This window comes from Diachasma alloeum, unplaced genomic scaffold (genome assembly GCF_001412515.2).
Source record: "Diachasma alloeum isolate Michigan unplaced genomic scaffold, Dall2.0 Dall_scaffold_00365, whole genome shotgun sequence".
Taxonomy (NCBI): Eukaryota; Metazoa; Arthropoda; class Insecta; order Hymenoptera; family Braconidae; genus Diachasma; species Diachasma alloeum.
The window spans coordinates 99,322-115,838 of NW_021680504.1; the positions used below are offsets into that span (position 1 = coordinate 99,322).

At 35.2% G+C, this 16,517-nt stretch overlaps 1 protein-coding gene across 1 annotated transcript in view; it reads right to left on the reverse strand.

The window, feature by feature from the left end:
• The window catches only part of LOC107041449, a 51,687-nt gene extending 35,180 nt beyond the window's left edge, over positions 1 to 16,507 (reverse strand). The window contains exon 1 of the mRNA XM_015262031.2: positions 16,208 to 16,507. Within this exon, the coding sequence (XP_015117517.1) occupies positions 16,208 to 16,334 (127 nt within the window). The 5' untranslated portion in view covers positions 16,335 to 16,507. The remainder of the gene's footprint in view (positions 1 to 16,207) is intronic.
• Between the last annotated feature and the right edge of the window lie 10 nt (positions 16,508 to 16,517).

Consider the following 16,517-nt stretch of genomic DNA (forward strand, 5'->3'; position numbering starts at 1 on the left):
TGGAGCAGTTCGTAGAGTACAGACGGTTTTTCCTCGTACCGTATTAATAAAGAAAGAAAATCAAAAGTAAATTCACTGCGTTTAATAATTTATTTCATAACCCATTTCCATTATCACATTTCAAGGTTGATTAGAATTTTTCTCCGTGTATGTTTAGACTCATTTTTTCCCGGATTTTTCAATCTTCCCTTTGAGAATCGAGGTCTCACTGATTTCAATATAAACCTGAGATGGAAATACGCCCCCTTTTGATATCAAGTCACGACCAAATATCGGTCATGAGGGGGAGAGGTGGAGGCGTATAAATCCGGATATCGTAAGTCTTGCGCTCCCTGGATCCGTCAGTGTGTCTTTACCAGGTTCAAGTCGTTTTCTTTTCTATTTTTTTTCTTTCATCACGGTGACTTACCGAGCCAAGCCGTTGGTCTAGCCGTCCGTGGAACTTAATTTCACGGGAAAAACTTTGGAGTGAATAATTACCTTTGGGTAACGGATTAGGGATAGGTTAAAGTTTGGAGGAAATTTTTTTATCTGTTACAGCATCCGAGTCGTAAAGTAGTATAAATAAACTCCAGGTCAGTCGTTGAGTGCAACGAGGACAAATAAATTCCAAAAAAAAACAATCGTCATTGATAATTTTTCCCGTGAATTTTAATTTTGATAAGTGTAAAAAATTGATCCAATTATTCTTCAATTATTTTAAACACTGACAATAGATTTTATATTGGACATTGGAATTTCTATTTATTTTCTCTGATTTTTTGAAGTTTTTTCTAGATTTTAGTCTGCCTAATTTATAAAAGTTAATTTTCTCACTAGATTCTGTTTTTTTTGCACTTCTAGATTCATTATTATCAATAATACGAAGATGCCGATTGAATACAAATTGAATTAGAATGTTTCTATTCATAGTAATTATCGTTTAAAATTTACTTCAAATTTTAATTTTCAAAATTTAAATTATTTTTATACTACTTTAACCTCCAATAATAATGATTTTTCTTTTATAGAAAAAAATAATTCATTCATTGACCTCTATTGCCCACTAAATAAATATATTCATCACAAAATAAAGAATTTCTAACGCAAAATCCTGAATAAAAAACTATGTTAAATAAAATTTTAAAAAATATTTCGATGTTTTTCTCCAAATCTTTTAAAAAATTCTTGTGTTTGATTAAATAATTCAAATAAATCTTCCATCTCCCAGCGGAATTTTTCCATTCCAAAGAATTCAAAAAAGCCCAAACGGCAGCTTAAATTCTTCCTTTTCCCCGAAATCCACTTTAGTTCGATTTACAGTTCCCTCTGTTGATCTTATTTCATTCCATTTTTCCCTATTTTTACTCCACCAGTTGGGCTATTGCAGAAGTATTCGACAGAATATCCCCTGATTTATCTCGAGACTCCTCTCGCAATCCTCGAGTATTTCCCTAGGATTTAGGTGGAAGAAAAGAGGTGGGACAAGCAGTAAGATCCTCTGGTGGTACCCGTGTCCTCTCAGAATTTTCGTCGGGGCGAGTCGCGAACCACCGGTGTGCAATGTTCAGGGTGCAATTTATCGTTCCCACTTACCAGCTCCTCTTCGCCCTCTCCCTTGCTCCTCAGCGTCGCCAGTGTCGTCTTTCCACTACCTCTACGTATTCGTTTCTTCACCGGGGTATTACATCCAGACACACCACACTCAAGCTTCTTCCTTCCATAAACTACCGACCTCTTACCCTGTACATACGTACCCATTGTCAACCCCCATACCTCCTGGAATTGTTGCAAAAACACTGGCAAAACGAAATCAGAGTATTTGCATAAGTTCGTTTGTGAGGATCACTTAAGCTTGTTGTGGAGATTTCACTCGGCAAGAAAAAAAATTTTGGATTTCAGGGACACTTCCATTTCCGGTAATTCATTCCTAATTATTAGTACAAAATTCTGAAATTCCGTCAGCTATTATTATTAATAATAATAATAATTCATTATATTAATTAGATTGATAATAAAACTTATTATTATGTATTATTATTATTAATTCAATAAATTATGATTATTTATTATTTTGTCAACTATTTTTAGTGATATTGAATTGAATGAGGTAGACTCTTGTTATTTCAATAGCATTTTATTTGTTTTTACTATTTCTCAGACGTGACGTTTCGTAAATGGTCATGGTGGATTATATAGAAGATGACCCTCATCTGACTTCATAAGAATCCTGAAAATTATTGCGTTGTCTTAATTTACAAAAATGTTATGTAGAGAGATTTGCAATCGTGAAATTCAAAGCGTAAAAAATTCTGAAATTCAATTATTTGTGACACCAATTTTTAGGGACATGCTTAATTTCCCAGGAAATGTCGGATGTAGTTTTTAGGAATCGCATTTCAGTGATAAAAACTTCATTAATCAGCCGAATCTCTGATATCATCTAACGAGTTATTGAAATGTGGGGAAAAAATGTTCTAACAATTCGTGGCATCCTTTAAGAAGAAATGCAATGAGTGAATTGGAGTTACGAGAATTTTCTGGTATCTAAAACACAAAGATATCGAGTAGACGAGTAGTAAAACGAGATAACTCACTTCAACTCGGAAAGAATTCTTTCGAACTCACCTTAAGGCAAGTTTTTGATGAATATCTTGGAATCTAAGAGGGATAGCCGAAGTTTCAAAGGGACATTTTTTAAAGAGAAAAGTAAGACGTTCGAAGGAGTTCTCTTGGAACTATTCCTATTTCCTTGTTAACCCTTATTAAATATCGTCTTAAAAAAATTCAGACTGACAGGGGAATTACTTTTTTAATATTATTGAGTGAGAAGTCCATTCAACATTAGTATGTAATAATCCTTTATTAAAAAAAATCATTTAAATATTTTCATTTAAATAAATATATTAGTTTATTATAATTTCCAACAAAAATATTGCGGAAATGAATAGTAAAGGGACTGAAATGAAAATTTTTCATCGAGAGCATCAAATTAAAATTCACATCACCATGATAATAATCCACGAGCCGTGAATTAACAAATTCAATGTAATAAATCATTGCGTCATGCCATCGACAAACAAAATACTTGAATTAACAAATCTATTTATACATAATAATGTATCATTCGGATAAAAAAAATTGTTCAAACATTTTCATTGGAATACATCTAAGACAAATACATCTAACTCATTTAAATTTATCACCGGGACCGTCAAATCAAAATCCTCATTATCCTGCTAATAATCCACGAGACATGAATAAACAAATTAAACGTAACGAATTGTTCCACTGCACTGACAAACAAAACACGTGAGTTAACAAATCTGTTTACACATAATAATGCGTCATTTGGATTAAAAAATTTAAACATTTTCATTAGAATACTTTTAAAATAAACGCATCAAAATCATCTAAATTATCCATCGGGAGCATCGAATCGAAATACACATCATCCTGCTAATGATCCACGACCCGGGAATAAACAAATTAAATGTACTAAATCATTGCCTCATCGCATTGACAAATGAAACCCATGAATTAAAAAATCTATTTCCATATAATGTTTCACTTGAATTTAAAAAAATATTTAAACATTTTCATTGGAATACATCTACGACAAATACAGTTAGTTTATTCATTCAATATGTATGACCTCTCGGCCTTTCATATTTTTGCACCCCTCCCAAAAAAGTACATTGTTAGAAAAGATAATAATAAGATCATAAAATGGTGGTAATAACACATCTAGATAAGACATTTTGGTATCTCAATCTTAAAGTTAATAAAAAATCTGGGTTCTACGAAAAAAACATCTACTCATTTAAATTTTTCACCGGGACCGTCAAATCAAAATCCTCATTATCCTGCTAATAATCCACGAGACATGAATAAACAAATTAGACGTAACGAATTGTTGATCCACCGCATTGACAAACAAAACACGGGAATTAACGAGCAGAATTCCAAACAGATGGGTGTTAAAGATGAAAGCGATTTGAAACGCTGTGGTATATTGAAGAGGCATAATTTGTATTGGGTTGATTCGCTAGCATAGCGTAATCGTAGCCACGGTGGTTCGGTCTACACGGGGTTAAATTAGCGGTGGTTTGTACTCTGATACGAATGGCAACTGCCAGGAGCCCTGCACATCCCTCCCTCCCTATCTGCGGAACTTGCAGCAGCCCTCTCGTCCATCGAATATATTATCATTACCACACTCGTGCCCTTGTAATTACAGAGGCGTTTTATCCTCCGTTTCTCTATTCAATGGTTATTTTACATAAATCCGAAGTTAGAGTGCACACGAGAGGAGAATGAAAATTGTTTTTAAACAGGTGAATTATTCAGTTTGATAAAAATTCCGGAGTGAGGGGATAATGGGCGATGAATTGGAAGATCAGTTAGCGAAAAGAAAAAGTCTTTCATCTATTAAAAACAACATTCTGATTTTATAAATAAATAATGCAAATTATTAATTTTTTTTTCTGATTTGACTCGAATGTAGATCAATTCATTTTATTATTTTGGTTTTAAAATTATTTTTAGGGTAAATTATTGATTGTTGATCACATTTTTAATCGTTTATTGGAGAGATGGTAATCTTAAAAATTGGTATTTTGCCCTTATGATGTCAATCATTTTTCGGATTTCTATTCATTTTCATGGCATAACTGACCTCAAATTTACATTTCCCATCAACTTTTTCATGAAATTGTAAAATTTCGATGACGAAATTTTTCAAATTTCAATAGAACTGTCACTTGATAGAAATTTTGAGTGAAAGAAAAAAAAAATCAAAATTTTTACAGTTTCTATAGATTTCTTAATCAAAGTCTGACTTTTTAGAAACAAAAATCTTTGAAATTTCACTCAAAAATTTTGAAATTTTCTTTTTCAAAAAATTAGTGCATTATTTACCGAATATCTTCCATAGTACAGGAGAATCTTCAGAAAATGCATAAAAATATCGCAAAAAAGCTGTTGAGACTTCATTCACATAATTTATAATTCAAAAGTATTTTTAAAAAATACCAAAGAATTCCCATCGACGTAAAAACCATAAAAAAAGCGAAAACGCAATTTTATGGGAGTTCAAAAACTTCATGAACTCCAGTTTTTCACGATTATGTGGAGCACTTACCTGGTTTTATAACTCTACAAAACGCAGCCCACTCCGAGTTCACTGAATAAACTCCATTGGTAAAACTGGGTCACAGTTTACACATACATTATTCACAGTATCATGAGGACTGAATTTAATATCATTGTCGTTAATACGTTAGATTTAACTGATTAGCTCGAAGGATTTACGTGTAATCTCCAAGTGGATATCGTGGGCTACGTACACCCTCTTACAGTTTCAAGAGGAGTTTGCTGGTGTGGAATTCCCACGCGCACGGCATTCTCGAGGCTTGTTCATATCCAGGGGATCTTTCATCCACTATTCGTGAATGTGATTCTCGTAGCCGGCCAAATCCCGGAACTAATTAGAATACGGGGGATTGCGGGCACATATATGAGACAAGCCAGATGTACATACCCCCTGCCTATGTTTCCTTGGCGTATCGAGTGTCTCAACCACATGCCAGTAATAATCATCAATTCCGGAGATGATTATGTCGATGTATAATAATATTGTGGGATGATCAAGGCCATCGTTTGAGTTGGTAACAACGAGATTCATTCATTGAATTGTATTCTTTAATTATGATCCACGAATTTATTCGTTTCATTCATTTAAAAAATCAATAAATGAATAAATCTAGTCCTATGGAAAACAAAAATCGTGACAGAGGTCTTTATGTGTCTATTATTTGATAATAAATGGTTTCTTGACAGATGCATATCTGTCAATTTGCAATCTTTTATCCATTTTTTTAATTAAATTAATTTTTTTATGTAACGAAATCATTGTTTAGTTGTAGACTTGATTTTTATTTGCTTGTTCATTCACGTAAAATAAACAATTTCTTAAATATAAATGAATGTTTTCTCAATTCAAATGCAAAGTATATAAATTAGAGATGAAATCATTAGTCAGACGGTAAAGGTAATGAATTTATTAACATATAGGAATCTTCTATGTGGATAAAAAAATTATTTAATCATTTTCATGGATGCAATAAAATCATACTTCAGTGAGAAATGATTTATGACAATGAAATAAACCTCATTTAAATCAAATGCGTTTGTATTCACATAAAGTAAACCTTTCCTCAAATATAAATAAATGTGTCCTCGATCCAAATAAAGACTTTATTTAGTCAAAAATGAAACCCGTATTTGGATGACGAAAGACAAGAATTCATTGATACATAATAATCCGCTATTTCTACCAAAAAACCGTTTATTTAATCAAGCAGAGGATTTTTTTTTTTTTTTTTTTACGGCCTCGGAGTCCCTTTTTCGGGTCCCATTCGGCACTCTATCCAACCCTATGCATGCGGCTGTGGATTCTACACTGTACCGCATTCGCACTTCTATAGAACATAGAAGTAGCATGGGGAAACCACAGAAAACCCATGCCGGTACAGGCGGTTCCTCTATTAGCAACTTCCCGCTCGCCGGAGCCTTCCGTTGAAAAATTTGGTTCCACGGGGAATCGAACTCACAACCTTTCGCACACTAGACTTGCGTCTAATCCACTCGGCCACCGACGTCGGTCAAGCAGAGGATTGATTTGGAAAAAAAAAAAACATCCACCAAAACCATTGTTGAAGTAAAAAGAAAACTTCAGAATAAAAACTTTCTTTTTATTCAAATCCATAATTCCCCTGGGAATACATTCAATCATGTTTGGACTCCACCTATCTCCACTATGACTTGAAATAATTCTCCCATCATCACCTGAATTCACAGCTCTTGTTCAATGAAACAGCAAAAATGAATCGACTGCAACGAGCTCATCCTTCCATTCACCCATTCAATACGGAGGATTAAACGTTCAAGTCATTGTCATCTGTTATTCGAACTGAATTCGGAGGGTTGAAATAATAAAATGTCACAATATTTATCTCCATTTCAAGCGTTATTTGCGTTGCAGGCTGAGCGAACAATACAAAACAATAGCTAAAGGTATCTTGAAAGATTTCTGGTGTACGTCGTCGCGAAGGAACGTGGATATCCGACGTAATAGTCTCTCCTCCTTCTGCTCTTCCTCCTCTTCCTCCCCCACGTGCTCTGTTTCATTGTATTTTCTGGCAGTCGCATACACTGATGGGACCCGGGCTTTTATCTGCACGAAGAGCGCCCAGCCAAGCTCATTCCACTCCCCCCCCCTGCCCCCTCCCCGCACCACTTCCTTTTAATCTTCTTGTTTTATTAAAGAGCACTCTTATTAAAAATAGAGGATATTTTGTTTGTTCATTTTAGAAATTTTTATCGCCCCCTTTTCATTGCCAGTCCACTCGGCCCTTCGGGGAGAGCAAATAACCGAATAAACATTTTTCACGTACTCTCTTTTAGAATCCTTTTATAAAGCACATTCTCTCCCAACAAAAATGAAAAAGCGATGAAAGGACATAATCCGAAACAGCTCAGCAAATTATTTGGCGATTGTTTTTGGAAGGGAGGGGTTGAAATTTATCGAGTAGTTTTCTGTAGGAATGTTGATGCATTCAGAGGAACGGTTTAGTTGGATTAAATAAACTTAGTGGAGTCGAGGGAATGAGTTTGTTTAGATTAATCGTTTTTTTTTAATATGAAGGAATGTTTTATGGATCCAAATTTTATTATTTAATATTTTTCTTTACTTTCATCAAGCAAATTAAACTAAAAACTTATACAATTTGAGGCGAGGAAATTCTACTGAAAATATCTGAAGAGAATAAGTTATGTAGAAAAATCGAAGTCTATTGACTGTTTCTATTGAACAATTCGATGGAATCGCCCAAAAACGAATAGAAAGTTCAATAGAAATCCAATAAAATTTTGTAACGAATTCGCTGGGTTTTTCTACTAAATTTTTTTGGGGTGTGAAGCGACGAAAATAAATATTAAACAGTCTTTTACGATCATGATTGTTGATTGCGATAATCTAAATGAGTTATTCGGAAAGGAATTCATTCCTCTTACAAAAATATGTTGATTTGCCTCAATATTTAAAAAACACTTGTGGCAAGATTTTTTTTATTTTTCCGATTCTATCGGATAATTTATTCGGATAGAATCAGATAATTTATTCATACAAGTTGATCAATTTTCTACAAATTTAAAATAAAGAGTTTTATTCCTTCATGAAACTCCATTTTTTCAACAGTGCAGAATTTTCCCTGGAAAAGCCATTGGATATTTTCCACTATCCACTGTCCAAGCCACCCACCAAAAAATCCTAAAATATTCCTCCTAATCTCCATTCACCACTCGCGTCCAGCATTAAATCCTCACAAGCCGAAAAAACCCCAATAAACCACCTTCCAATGGCCCCCCAAACCCGTAAGATTTTCCAGCGTCAGCACCACCACCCATTGATTAAATAACTCCCTATTTCACGATCGGCAGTACCTCAGACTGGAGCACGACCTCATGAAACTCCATCAAGTAACGGTCGGGGTGACCACATTATCGAGGAATAATGACTTAGAACTTTGCATTACCACTATTCACTCACCCCCTCCCAACCGTCCCCACTCCTCCCGTCCCCACCCGTCTTTACAAACGAGAATGAGAATGGATGAGAATCGAAGGTCGATTAATTGCACCCCATTATCTTGAATGAAAGAAAAATCCCTCCACCCCCTGGTAAATGGCAGTGAAAAATAAAACAATGGGGAACACTCATCTCTTTTTGGTCCTCGATCGGTCTAATGCTGGCCGCGTGTCACTCTAGGAAAGTATGTCCCTCGAATTATCGACGACGTTACAAAAATCGTGACCGGAATACCGACATGGAGTTATCGATGGCATCGAGCCCCACCCCCTCGCGCGTCCCTCGTGGCGTCGATTTTCCTCTCTTTTTACGCGGTCAAGACTGGAGACGCTGGTTTTCTCATAATTTCTCTCATTCGCCCGCTCGATCGTGATGTTTACCCGAGGATAAGTGGATGTAGATGTGTTATAGATGTACTGCACGAAGAAAAGTATTTGGTGAATTTCAACCAGACGGAGAGAAATGTTCAGTAAAAATTACGGAACTCACAATTCGCTCACCGATTACGGAATCGACTCAGAAAATTTAAGTGACGGTATCGTAATTTTTCATAGGGGATTCACATAAAAATTACGAAATGTAATTTTTCAAATAAAAATAAAAATTACCGGAAAAATTCCAGGACTATGTACAGTTCCTCGAGTAAATTTTTTTTTTTATTTCTGCATTTCTGGGGCAAGTGAGGGTCTCAGAGGCATTAAGCGGGCCAGAAAATATAGAATCAACGTTCACTCGACGGAAAAATTCGATTTTGGCGAAAGGCGACTTTCCCCCCGAAAAACGCCTAAATATGGCACTTTGGCTCCGGGTGAAAACATTTTTTTTTATTTCTGCATTTCTGGGGCAAGTGAGGGTCTCAGAGGCATTAAGCGGGCCAGAAAATATAGAATCAACGTTCACTCGGCGGAAAAAGTATTTTTCCGGCCTGTTGCGATGGGATTTTTCACTCGTGTGGCGTTGGCTCCGAGCCGTAGGCGAGGACTGGCCAACCACACGAGTAAAAAAACGCCATCGCAACAGCCCAGGAACAATATTTTTCTGTAGTGATTTTCAAGTTTTCGAGTTTGGGAAGTATGTAATACCAATTCTCCGACGAGAAATCGTGAGAAGCAGCACAGAAAATTCGATTTTGGCGACAGTCGACTTTCCCCTGAAAAATCCAAGATGACACTTTGGCCCCAGGTGGAAAAAAAAATTTTTTATTTCGACATTTCTGGCGCCTCGGAGTGTTTCATTAGCATCAGAAACGTTAATCGATATAAAAATTAAGGAATGTAATCGAAACTAACTTTCATTTTTGAGGCCTTGCAGAGGCTCGAATAAGCCTTGACGTACTGAGCCTCAATCGCGGTCCCTCCGACCACAATCTAATTGGAAGTTTGGCTCCTTTTACGTAATGGAGACATGAGAAGGAATGATCGAAGAGTATCGCTATCCGCATTCACCTTCATCCATCCTGATGTAAACTCCTTTGGGACAGGGGCGGAGGGAACGGGGTAGCGGTGGGTTTAAGGGTGCGGGGAGAGGGGGGTGGAGGGGGGCATTAAAACGTGTCTCGACACGCGTTCGACGATGGAGACGCTTGAAGGAGGCACTTGACACGATGGAGGATCTATTCCATATAAACCGGTAACCTATTCCACATCACGTTTCCCCTTGATTTTTTTGTCGTCATTTTGTGTTCTTCGGGGGGAATTGAGTTGAACGCTGGGAGAATGAAGTATCAGGGTAACTTCAATTTTGAGAGTTCATGGTTTCATGAGAGGGGTTCGCTGAGAGGGTCGAGGTACATCTTGAGGGGATTAATGGGATATTTTGCGAGTTTCTGAGGGTCTGAGTTTGGGATAAAGGGTTTGTTTAGGGATGTCAAAGTGGGGCAGTGGAGGGGAGGGATGAAATTGATAACAGAAGGACTACAGTTTTGGACGATTTTGGGGGGACAAATGAGAGTAATCGGTTGACGACCGGATTTTTTTTACGGTTTGACAAATATGATTTTTATTAATTTAGTATGTACTGTATCAGTTCATACTCTCCAAGAATTTCTATTTTTTCATCTTTTCATCCATCTTTTTGGTAAAGCAGATTTCTCAATTTTTTGTTTCGGTTTTTAAAATATTTTTGAAGCTTTAAAGTGAAGATTCAAGAAAAAACTTCAACTGTTTAAATAATAGAATCATTGTATTAAAAAAAGGAACTATCTGAGTTGTTGAATCAAATTTTATCAAATTTGATCAAAGTTGACTGGAGTAATTGACTGGAGCATTGTCAAATACTATATGTATACACATGCAATTGTATAGTAAGAGGAGAGGGAAGGGCTGGTGTTGATGTAAAACAAAGAAAGAACTTTTGTAACATCAAGGAAATAAACTGAATTGAATTGAATAATAGAATCATTGTAGAATGTTCAGGAACATAGAGTTTAGTGGGACTTGAATGGAAGCTGCGAATTTTGACTTCAATTATTAAGTCGTTGTCAAAAGACTTTACAGATTTTCTCGACATATTCAAAAAGAATCTAGGCTCAGATAAATTTCTACCAATGCATTTGTGAAAATTCACAGCACAAAAAAATCTCAAAGTAAAATTATAAATCACTCGATTTACCGTGTAGGGTTGCACTCAACGCCGTAGGGAGAGAAATAAAAAGGATGAAAGTTGAAAGCATGCAGTTTTATTTCTCTGGGAAATCGCTTGGGTGTTGTTGGGAGGATGGGAAAACACTGGGGAAACCAAGTGCTATTTACCCTCGAAAATGTATAACCCACCTCTCCCGGCCTCCTTTCCGGTAAATGGATACAACGAATCGTCCATGCGATAACTTGACGTCGATATCGTCTTATTTATGTGTCACAATTAGACAAAAAAAACGTCACGGGAATTGCATACAGCGAAATAATCCGGTGTTTTCACCATTTCGTAGTTCGCACGTCCTTGAGGCGAGATAAATAAAAAATATAGCGGAGGAAATAAACTCGAGTATAAAGCGTCAAAGTAGTTTTTCATAACGCAACTTTTTTTGACGTGAAATATATCACCCACATGAGATCATAATTCTCACGATTTATTACAACATTTTGTTAAAGTTGAATCCCACCAAACTGGAAAAGCCAAATCGATAATATGAAATAGAGAAAACGATGAGTGAAAAAATGGGGCAATTCTGGTGATAAATTGCCGTTGAAAAAAACCAATAGTTGGACGCAATATTCATTTCCATCCCTCGGTAAATACAATGATCAACTTAGTGGAGAGAAATTCATTCGAAAGCGAGGGCAGAGTCAATTTGAAAAATATATTGGGAGGGAATTATTTTGTGAAATTGATGAAAATATTACTTCATTGAAGGCTGAATGCAACCATATTATTCACATTTAGAATTATATTATATTTTATATTATTATTATACATTATATTTTATATTATATATGATATTATTATATATTATATTTTATATTATTATTTTTTTATATTATTATATTTTATATTATTATATTTGGAATTTTAGAGGCCATGCATAGAGAGAAAATTCTGTTAAAATTTGAAACGGTAAAAATGTTTTAAAAAATTTGGATTTTGGATGAATTTCTTTTTTGACTGTCAAAGTTGATTTAATTATTTGATGGAGGTTAAAAGGCATCAGGTAAATTGATACTGAGAAAGAAAATTACTTCAGCCAAGGACTCATTTTCTTGGGAGGAGAATTTATTTTTCTGTTTTGTTATTTTGTCGTTCCCAAGTGATCCATGTCCATCTTCAATATTACAATAAAAATCCTAAGATTCTACTTTTGATTCTGTAATATTTATTCTTTCGTAGAGCCCACGGAAAATTCAATAAAAATCGAAATATCGCGCATTAACCACTAATTCATGACGTCAACTACCAAAACCTGAACCCAGAAATGAATAATGAAATTAATATGAACGGGCGATTCTATCCACGTACTCAATCATCAACATCAACATCATTATGAAGGCAATCGTCTCGCATTTCGGAACAAGCAGCCCCATATTTCTTCCTGTCAAAAACTTCCGGAGTTCGTTTGCACTCCTACATAACCCCTCCCCTAGTCCTCGCCATTGTTGTGTATACCCGGTTCGCTCGAGCCGATGTTAAACTAACTTATTAAAGTACAATTCGTGTTGGGAATCTGGCTGTTCAATATTTCCCTGGATTCCCTGTTTAATCAACGCAAAGAAAAGTCCTCCCCCTTTTGCTTCTACGGGGAGTAAACTTTTTAACGAGAAAAATTATTCGTATATAACGCTCCGCGGGTTGAGGGTATCCAAGTGGGACATTCTTTTCGATACAATTCATGTTCTGAGAATCACATTTTTAGTATTTTGAGTGTGATAAAAATTCATGAAGAGTTGTTGAGTAATACGATTGAATAATGAAAAGGAAATATTCATTGAACATGTTCTTTTCTTGATAAATGGGCCATTTCATTCGCCAGGATTATCAATCATCAGCGCTGCTCTCAGAATTGTCGCATTCAGTTATGAAAGCACTAAGAAGTGTAATTTTCGCTAACGAATTTCCAAACGAAATGAAAACCTCTAACAAGACGCGCTCAAGTTTGAAATTTCCCACGGAATCAGTTGATGAGTTGTTGAACAAAAGTTGGACGAGTGTTTCATTAAGAATAGTGGCCTAGTTCATCATCTTCACCGGAAACCTCAAAATTTATTTGCGGAAATTGTCATAATTTTTTTATTTTAATAGCATTTTACAGATGTTTACAAAAATACTCGAAAGGTGAGTAGAATGATTTGAGACTAAGAAAAAACATCAATTCAAGAAAGAGAATAAATTCAGTTCAATTTAAGTACAATTGTACTAGATTGAAGTAAAAATTACGGGAAATCAGAATGTTTTTATACAATTTTTAGTCAAAGAGGAGAAAGTTTCAGCTTTTTGGGGATAACTCGCTAATTTTTATCTAGACTTTTCCTAATTTGTGGAGATATCCCGAGAATATTCTTAACCCTAACGAGAATAACTTTAAAAATTAGGGACTGAATCGCCGAAATTTAAGGGCAAAATTCCTACGCTTTACGATTTTTCTTCTGATTCTTCGGAGTATGCTCGCGCGAGAATTCTCGTGCGGCACCAGAAAAATTATGGTACCCCCAATAATTTTTCCGGTGCTGAGCGATAATTTTCCTCGTACTGCATAAGAATTTTTTCTACACAATAATTTCTCCACGTGTGCAAGATGTGACTCGTTAATTGTGCTAGCTTATAAATTTTTTTGGAAAATGTTTCTCAGTGTAGGAATTGATGACAAACCCACTTGATTTCTGAATTTTTCACTCGTTAAATTGAAAAATACTAGAGTTCCCTGAATATTACGGATACACAAAGAACAAAGTTGCGAAAAAGGTACCATAGAAATCGAGAGACGTAATTGTGATGCATAAATAATGCTTCATAGAAATTACTGTTTTCCGCGTAAATTAGTCTGCACTGTCACGTACAAACTGCATTTCAAACCATAAAATTTCCAGAACTTGAAAAATGTATTTTTTCCTCCGAATTTTTTCTGTGTTGTTTTGCAAAAAATCTTGGAAAAGCCTATTCCATTACTTTTACGTTTTGTATGCGTAGGGAAAATCTTGAAAAAATCATAACGTTCACCTATTTCCTGGATTTTTTACAACAGTTCTGAAACTCAAAGATTTCAAAGAATCTCAGAACTTTTCTCGCTATAATTAGTTTTGAAAATTTTTTCGAAAACCCACTTCAATCTCCGCACTCTCCTCTCAAAACCTCCAGCAATGACGAGTCAAAGTTTAAAATAGCCCCCGGAGACAGTTGATGAGTTGTTAAACAACAGTTAGAAATTGCTCTCGAATTCAAATAAATGTTTACACTGGAGAATGAGAAATCCACAAATGTAAACTGCGGCGTCTTTACCATTGTTTTGAGTAAAATTACGGACTCAGGGAAAATACTATTGTCATGGGCAATCAAAGCGACAGGCTTGTAAGAGAGACAGAATTGGATAATTCAACATTCGAGGCAGGAGGCATTTCGCATCAAACCGTTCTGAAGCTATCGGAATTCTACGTAAACTGGGATGACTGGTGTGTGCCCTGAGCCAACACTTTGTATATCAAGTAGCATTGATTGCTGGTCGATTAATTCACCGATAATTCATAATGATCAACTATGCCTCATATTTTGTTGTTGCCATTTCATTTATCACGAAATGAAGATAGTTCAATTAAAATGACTCGGGGTGAGTGAATGGCATGATCCGTTGATTTATTTCGGTAATTTCTCGACCTTGTAATGAGAGCAGAAATATTGGAATAATAATTCTTAATTGATCATTAACGGAATGGCGAATGTAACTGGATATTCGTAGATTATTGATTTCAGTGAGTGAGCGATTTTTTTAACGGTAATGGATCCATTTCATGACAGAGTAACAATTATTACTAATTGATAGCAAGTTATTGAGTGTTTTGCCATTTTCATCTCATTGAGGGGAGACGACTATGAGTTTTAAAATTCCCAGGCTATTTAAGTGAGATTGATCATGCATTGAAGATCGATTACATGCGTCGAAAAACGAATAATTGGTCGAAAAAAATTAATTGTTTGATGATCGTTTGCTCCGCAGACGCTTGAAATATTAAAATAGTCCAAGGCCTCTAATTTTTGAGTTATTTTTGAGTTTTTTTATAAATAATTTTCTATATAAAAAACGCGCGATACAGTTGCGGAGTTCTTCAATAGAATCGGACGATGACGAATAGAATTTTCAAAAGAAGTTCTATTGAAATTCAACAGAATTTTCTGTCGAATCCACTCGATTTTTCTATGAAAATTTCTCGTGCGTGATTCTTTCCCTCTCCGTAAATAATAAATCATTTTTTTCCATGAAAGATTTCTAGAAATTATCAAAATACCTTGTATTCGAAATCTTTCCTGAAAAATTCCTTCTAAAAACCAATTTTCTATTTTTTATGTTTCCTCTTATGCGGTTTACGCGGAATATTTCTCTTGTAAATCAGCTATTCGCATAACTTGAGTCATGAAAAAATTCAATAGAAGACCTTGCGAATTCGCTAGAAAATTCTATTGGAATTCGATTGAAAAAACCTACTTGTTTTTTGCGCTGATTCTATTGCACATTTGATAGGAAAAAATAAATATATTTTTAATTTTTGTTCGAATTTTTCTCTTGAGATTTTTTCTATTAGAATTATTGGACAGAAATTTTCCCAGTTTTTTCCGTTGGATTTTGTTTTGTTTTGCATTACAGAATCCGAGTGGAAAAACCTTAGAAAATTGATGCTCCAGCATTCTTATAGAAAAAATCTCAAGAGAAAAATTCAAACAGAAATTCGAAATCTACTGATTTTATCTTACCGAATATTCAATAAAATCAGTGCAAAAAAAATAGAATTTTTCAATAGAATTCCAATACAAATTCTATAGAAACTCCATAGAATTCCTATAGAATTCCAATAGACTTTTCTACCGAATTCGCATGCACTTCACAAACAACTCGAACTAAAAGTTGAAATACCAAACGGTTCAATAAATTTTTCAACTCACTGATTGCAGTGATAACTCCTAAAATCCTAATGAGGATTTCCAGATTGCTCTCCATAGGCCTGACGTAGTTAGGGCTCTCAGGTGGTTCTTCAGAACCCCCGAAATCCTTACCGTAAGTCACCATCATATTTCCCCCAACAAGTCCTCAAAACTGAAGAAAAAAACCCGAATAATTTAATCCTTCATTAAAAAAAATTCGATCTAATTTCGTTAAATTTTTTGCATTTTTCTATTTCTGAAATTTGAACCTCCTTCGCGAGAGGGAATACTATCGAGAAGAGAGGGACACACGTGCTGTCTTGGGACATTC